Genomic DNA, 7,449 nt, shown 5'->3' with positions numbered 1-7,449 from the left:
TAAATTGTAACCCAATTTAATTTTTTCATAGAATGGTTTAATGATTTTGTTTGAAATCACAACAGTTATATTTATATATACAGTATATAAAGTCAATTTTATTTATACAACTGGTTATAACTTGCGAGGTATAACTTTTTATTTATTTATTTTTAGGAAATCTTGTAACATGTGTTCATTTGCACAATCTACTCAAGTCAATTGCGTAGTTTGCTCATTTGGTAGAAGTTCTTAGGTTGAATTAGTGCTTTTACAGTTTTATCCCATATTTTGTTGTGCTTGTATATCCGAGCTAGCTACAGCATAATTAAAAATCATAATACAAGAACATATCTAAATTATACACAACCTATGCAAACAGCAAATGATACTCGTAGTATTTTATTTTACTATTGAATGTATTTGATTATAACCAAATCAATACATACAAGTTTCTGAAATTTCTGCTTTTAATGTATGGCTAAATCAAATTTAGTGGTATTAAATTTTGGTACGTATAGACTCCATAGATTAATGAGCAAGTGAAGCATCTGGAAGTGGCTTCCCATCCAGGAAGGAACGGAAGAGCACGAGAGATTGAGCGGGTTGTGAAAATGGTACTTGATGGGCAGCTCCTCTTACAGTTGCATATGCAAGAATGTCACCATATACTTGCGTCCAACCACCAACCTACATGCCAAGAATAAGATGTTAAGCAAATTATCATTTTCTTGTTCCTCTTTTTACTTAAAGTTTTTTTTGGATAAAGCAAATGTTTAGAGGAGCCTAATAACAGTCGATAATTGGCATGATAAACGCTTTGAACCATATCATGGCCACTTAAATGGCTTGGAATTGCATGTTTTATATATTTATAAGGCTTAACATGTAAAGAATGTTCAATTTTAAATATATGACTCTCGTGGTTCCAATTTTCGTATCACATTACTAGTTTAAATTGCGACATATGCTTGACAATTAATTTATGAAGTGCACAAGCAGCAAATGAAAACATGAGAAATCGACATGTCTATTTGTTAACCAAGTTCTGTAAGGCACAGTAGCGTTTAGTCTCATCTCCTTTGCCAATCCATTTATCAGCGTTCTAGTTCCTGTGAATGGTATTACTGCATCTTGGTCACCACTACAAAATTAGACTAAGAATGTTTAAGTCCATAAATATCCATAATTATTGGTTACACACAAAAGAGCATGAGAATTTTGTAATTACAAAAGACTTAAAAGATTAATTACTCTGTATAATTTTATAAAAACTAAGAATATACGAAGTATATATACTACCTCCGTTAAATGTTATGTGCAACTTTGGGATATTATTTGTGAGATACTTAAAATATTCCAAAGTTGCACAAAACATTTAACGGAGGTAGTAAATTGTTCTTTAGGGTAAGGAAAAAGGATTAAGGACAATTCCTCGAAGTATATTGTATTTTGTATATGTAATTAAGGAACATGTTTATTGTCCCTATTCAATTTATAAGGGCTGATACACTACAACAAAACAAGGTATCTGTAACAATTGAGAATAATTGTCCAATATAGGAAGATTATTACCTTAAATAATTGAGAATAATTGTCCAACATGTTTACAATTGAGAATAATAGTCCAATATAGGAAGATTATTACCTTTTTTGATCTTATGATTCTTATCAAAGACAACACACTAGCTAAGGCCTTGTTCTCATCAGATTATTTTTAGTTTAGTTCAGCTCCTAATTTCCTTCTCTCATAAAATATTCAGTTCAGTTCAGTTCAGCTCTAATAAGTTCAATTCAGTTCAGTTCAATTTAGTTCAATCAATGAAAACAAACCCTAAACGTACATATGTGTAGCATTGAATCTTACAATTATATGGACATGTAATTAATGTGAGAAGGAGGATTATATTTTGAGAAATAAAAAATTGTCCTAATATCAACATAATTGTACCTTTTTTTTAAAAAAAAATACAAACTTATAATGCAAATTAAAGTGATAAGTGCAAAACATAAGAAGTAAAATTACCTGTAAATCAAAATTCGAATGCCACTTTTAATGAGAGAGCCAAGTAGGGGGAGAGTAGGAACCTCCAAATCCTCCATGTGATAGTTAAGCACACTATACCATATGTTAACAAAGCTTCTCAATATTAAGATATAATGGTGGAAAATTAACCAACTAACAGTACTACAGTAGATAAAAAGCTAACCAATATATCCTACATTTAAGTTGATTGAATTTCAACAAACAAATTCCAACCAAACCAATGTAACTTGAACTTATAAACGTGCTATGCGATAACATGTTTCCAAATTAATATTGTACATTGTACTTCGTATATTTGAACATCTTTAAGAAGAATCTTACTTGCTACAAGCTGTCCATTGAGTGACCCCAATAAGGTGTGCATGCATAGCCTTTTGCACATCTTTTCTGTTCATGTATTGGGTTGTTTCATCTTTTAGACAAACATCAATTTTCTCTTCATCCTGCAATTAAATAATTAATCAATACATCTAGTACGACCCTGTTAAATAAACAACACTTGGATAGAGATATGACACTTAAACGGTTCATGACAAGACAATTTGACATGTAACTATGCATGACAATTCTAGCCGAGTCAGGGTAACATGCGTACGAGAGAACAACAAATGACAACTTGAACCATTTATAAGAAGCAATGTGACTGCAAGTACTTTGTGTTAACAATTACCATCATTTGGATGAGGACATGAGCTTGTTGAGAAACTGAGTGTAAACAAACGTCAAGAGTGACATCGTGCCGGTTAATAAACTTGCCAATCTCACTACGAATTTGAGAAATAACTAATTGACAAGGTGCTGAGAGAAATCCTTTTTGTAATTGTCTCTTGATTTGTGAAAAATTGCATATATTTTGAGAAAGCTCATACGTTGCATCAGATATTAGTCCATGAGACCAAAGATATTCTGCCCTTGAATTTAAGTCATTGTTAAATTCTAGCAGTGGATTTCCTATCTGCAATTTAGGATCACAATCATTATATAAATCACCAAGATTAAGTTAATAATTTGCATAATATGTATATGGAAAATTTGTCACAAAGGTACAATTTTGCAAAAAAGGACCTTATACAGTTATATGTTCAAAGTAGTGAAAAAAAGTCTGTATAAATCACTTTTGTTGTGAAAAGGAACCTTGACGTCAAAATATGACCGTTGACTTTACTTTTCCAAGTGTTGACCATCGTGTGGCATGTAATGTTTTGAAAAGATTATTTTGTTCTTTTTTTCCCCACCTTTTCACTTTCTCTCTTTTTCTTTCTCCAAATTTTCTCTCAAGATTCCTTCTCTTTCCTCAAAATCATGGGAAAAATAGAGGCATTTTTAAAACATCATGTGCATTTCACATGATGGTCAATGCAAGAAAGTGAAGCTAGTAGTCATATTCCGATGTCAAAGTCCCTCCTCATAACAAAAGTGACTATTATAAGGATTTTTTTTCACCGCTTGAACATATATGTTCATTCTTCAAAAAAAAAAAAAAAAAAAAGTGAACATATAAGTACCATTTGGATAAATTTTCCTAAATATATTAATCATTGATTAATACTTCTAGTTTATTACTTACAGCAACTCCCTTCAAACTTGACTTGAGGCTTGATTTTAGTATGAGGTTAGCAAGTTGTGGAACATAATGTCCTGTTTTTAAACAAGGGAAACAAACTTTCAACCTATTAATTACGAGTAAGTATCGCTGAATAATTGTCTTGTATACTATTTTACTCGTTATTAAAATATTGGAAGACTATTCAATGGCTACAATAAAATTGTGGCTATTGTAATTAGTTTTAATCTTGACCCTATATTTTAAATAATCAATCTTGCCCATTTATTCAATTGACTTCAAATTTGACCAAGAAATGAAAAAAAAAAAAAAAAAAAAAAAAAAAAAAAAACTGTTTTCAGTTTCTAAAACCAGAAAACTGAAACTTTGCCCCTTGCCATTGACGATTCTCCAATCTCCATTAAAAACCAACATTTGCTTTTGGTTTAATTTATTAACAATAACTTTTTTTTTTTTTTTTTTTTGAAAGAATATTAACAATAACTTTGCATCAAATATATATATAAAAAAATTGAATCAGCCTCCATAATAGAAAATACTCCATAAGAAAAAAGGGAGGAAAAAAGAAATGAAGATAAAGATATAAAAATTGTGAGATTTGTCTCTAGTTTTCAAGAAACCAATCATTTGACGTTAAAGGTAATAAATCCATGATAATATCAACTAAGATAGATCATTACTCTGTAAAAGTTCAATGTTTAATCCTTCAACTAAATTTTCCATTATTAAAAAAGATGAAATTTTGTTATTTTATTTAATTTTAATTTTTATTTTTTTTAATAGGTGTATTTTAAATTCAACTAAATGGATGGATGTGATGAATTTTGTTAATTGGAGGGTTGAGATTTACTCAGTTACAATGGCCACAATTTTATTGTAGCCACTTGAAAACTGTCCGTCCTAAAATATTATGGAAAAAGAATATGACCTCAATAGCTCTCTCCAGTGAGGAACAAATCCCTATTCTTGTATACTGGGTATTTTGCTAGAAATTTCTGAAGAAAAATCAGATTATCTTTTGCTGAATAAAAGACATTAATTATTATTTTTCATCAGTAAAAAAAATCAATGTGTTAATTTTTTTTTTTTAAAAAAAATGTTATAAAGTGAAATCAGTAAAATAATAAAAATAATAAAATAAAAATAAAAAACCTGTCATTTCATCATTAACTCCATCATAAAATGATTGATTAGCAGAATAAGAAAACCCAACTCCTGCTGGTGATTCAAGATACAACATATTTGCTTCTGCAATCATTAACAGTTATATTAACCAACTAATTAATTATTTTACTAATTACACTTATTTTTGCATAAAAGACTTAACCTTTATTCCAGCTGAATTCATTGTTAACCAATCCATTTCCACTTGTTCTAAAGGGCCCATGTTCACTAAATGCTCCCCCAATAGATGAACAACCTGGACCTGTAAATATATTCAAAAATAAATCAAAAGAAAAAAAAAATACAGAGTAATTTTATTGTTTTAAAAAAAAGATGGGAAAATGAAAAGACCTACATTAAGCCAAAGAACAAGAGGTTTGGAGGAATGATTAGTTTCAGCTTGAACAAAGTAGTAAAAAAGATTTCTTTTTTCAACTTCGTCTACAGTAATATAACCCGAAAATTGCTGGAAATTTACAGGGGGTTGCTCTGGTAAGCTTGTAATTTTATCATCTTCAGATGATAATGAAAATACTTGTAATGCAAAGTTGCACAAGAAAAGTGTAGCAAAGGTTATGAGTTTTGTGTTAGACAACATCTTGCTAGTTGGTACACTTGTGAAAGAATCTAAGGGGAAAAAAAAGTAGGAAAATTGAAAACTAAAAATCTCACTAATGTCATTTTCGCTTAAAATAATCCCAACTTTTCGAAATCTGGAAATAATCCCACCTTTGACCTATATCTACTCAAAAAGCTCTATTAAATGCATTTGATTTTCATCTGATTTAAAAAGTTTTGTTGAATACATTTGATTTTTATTTGATTCAAAAACCACATTAGAAAGTAACAGCTGGCAATTCATCTTCTAAATCAGGTTTCCAATTTTACAAACCGGTTTAAGGATTGTTTTGAGCAGATAAGTGTCAAAGGTGGGATTGTTACCAGACTTCGAAAAAATGGGATTGTTTTAAGCGGAAATGACAAAGGTGGAATTATAAGTTTCCAATTTTCCAAAAAAATATTATAACTATAATTTTGTAGTAGAATATTACTCGTATGATATGGTAATACTAGTCAAATGAAAGTGATGATTTCGGTTGATTTTTATGTGTGGTTCCTAGTATGCTAGTGTATGAATTGATGGTCATGAAGAACTTTCCAAAAGTAATACTTTAGCAATTCAGCTAAGTTGATTGAAAAATATTGATGCCCACATATAATTGCATCCTAGTGTTTGTTTAGGACTAACATTGTAATTACACGTTCGACTCTAAAATTGGAAAAGACTAAGGAACTAAGAAAGGGGTTGAGAAATACCAGGATGCCGGTTTCAAACATCAAAGTTGCTAACTCTAAATGTTCTGCTTTAGCTGAGATGGATTTGAATTAAAATTCAATTCAATGTTACTTTGAAAAAAAGAGGGTCATTGAGAGATGATCCATTTTGTTTTTATTTAGTGACATTTAACGATAATTATCTAAGTATAGTATAGTAATTAAAAATAAGAAATGCAAACTCCATATTATTATTACTTGACAGAATGTGTAATTATTTGGTTACAACTCATTACTCAAGATTTACTTAATTAAACTCAAGTCTAATATATATAAGTCGAGCCTCGAGAGTAAATCATTAAATTTAAAAAAAAAATAACAACATTCCTATCTAATTCAAGGATAATGATAAAAACCATACAATAATTGATGAATAAATTATTTTATTATACAGGGCACTTTAATACGAAAATTATCTACAATTAATATTAATCTAATTATAATTCTTCTTCTTCTTCTCGTTCAAGGTCATTGGCTAATTGAATTAACAAGGAACTGTTAGAACCCGAACAATCAGAAGTAGACGTTCCATCATCGTTGTCGTTTTGTGCATGAGTACGATTTTGTGAGCGATATTCAGCATCCAACCAATCCTTGAAACATACACACATTTCAAGTGTTTTGGGTTTTAGACTTGTTCTTCTATCGTCTAAAATCCTTCCTGATGCACTAAAAGCTTGTTCGGAGGCAACAGAGGAGACTTGGATAGCGAAAATATCACGTGCCATTGCCGCCAAAATTGGATGTTGCATGCTTTGTGTTTTCCACCAATCAAGGAGGTCGAGGCCATACTTCTCTTCTTCATCCATGCCTCTCATAAAGTCATAACTTAAGTACATTTGCAACTCTGAAATATCGCTTTGTGTTCTCCAAGATGATGATCCACTACCTGAATACTTAGACATCATGTTAGTAGCTTGTGCAAATAAACCTTTGGCCCTTTTATTTACGTTTTTGGTTGATTGAGAAGGAGCAAATCGAGAAACGGTTCCATATTTAGATTCATAAATTTTATATAATGCAAAAAATTGATCAGTCACATTAGCTTTATAAGACTCAACATCATCATCAAATTGCATGTATTGAAAATAGATATCAATTAAAAGAAATGTGTCATCATATTTTTGCCTTGGATCTAATATAGAAGCAAAAATAAAAACCATAGGAAGATTGGTGTAATATTTACGCCATTTTTCCTCAATTGATGGAAGATATTCATTATAATCGTGTTGGGATCGATGTTCAGCGAAAAATTGGGCAAGTAAACATGCATTGCTAAGAAAAGATTGAGAGCAAGGATTATAAACAGAAGAAACACAATGTGTCATACTATATAATAATTGTAAAAATTGCATGTATT

At 30.2% G+C, this 7,449-nt stretch overlaps 1 protein-coding gene across 1 annotated transcript; it reads right to left on the bottom strand.

Annotated features, from left to right (window-relative positions):
* Positions 1-352: 352 nt before the first annotated feature.
* Positions 353-5,328, bottom strand: LOC145606773 (serine carboxypeptidase-like 45). The gene is made up of 8 exons (XM_081662602.1): positions 5,110-5,328; positions 4,743-5,016; positions 3,594-3,664; positions 2,697-2,981; positions 2,348-2,469; positions 2,006-2,098; positions 1,006-1,123; positions 353-669 (listed from the first exon to the last, which is right to left on the bottom strand). The coding sequence occupies exons 2-8, from the start codon at positions 4,846-4,848 to the stop codon at positions 511-513; spliced, it is 954 nt and encodes a 317-aa protein (XP_081518728.1). The 5' UTR covers positions 4,849-5,016; positions 5,110-5,328; the 3' UTR covers positions 353-510.
* Between the last annotated feature and the right edge of the window lie 2,121 nt (positions 5,329-7,449).

This window comes from Chenopodium album, chromosome 23, assembly GCF_948465745.1.
Source record: "Chenopodium album chromosome 23, dcCheAlbu1.1, whole genome shotgun sequence".
NCBI classification, from domain to species: Eukaryota; Viridiplantae; Streptophyta; class Magnoliopsida; order Caryophyllales; family Amaranthaceae; genus Chenopodium; species Chenopodium album.
This window is presented reverse-complemented; position numbering and strand designations above follow the sequence as displayed.

Coding starts and splice junctions, on each gene's coding strand:
- LOC145606773 (XM_081662602.1), bottom strand. CDS start 4,848: ATGATTGCAGAAGCAAATATGTTGTATCTTGAATCACCAGCAGGAGTT. Junction 3,665..4,742: donor AGTTAATGATGAAATGACAG/GTTTTTTATTTT, acceptor GTTTAAAAACAG/GACATTATGTTCCACAACTT. Junction 2,099..2,347: donor CAATGGACAGCTTGTAGCAA/GTAAGATTCTTC, acceptor CATATGGTATAG/TGTGCTTAACTATCACATGG.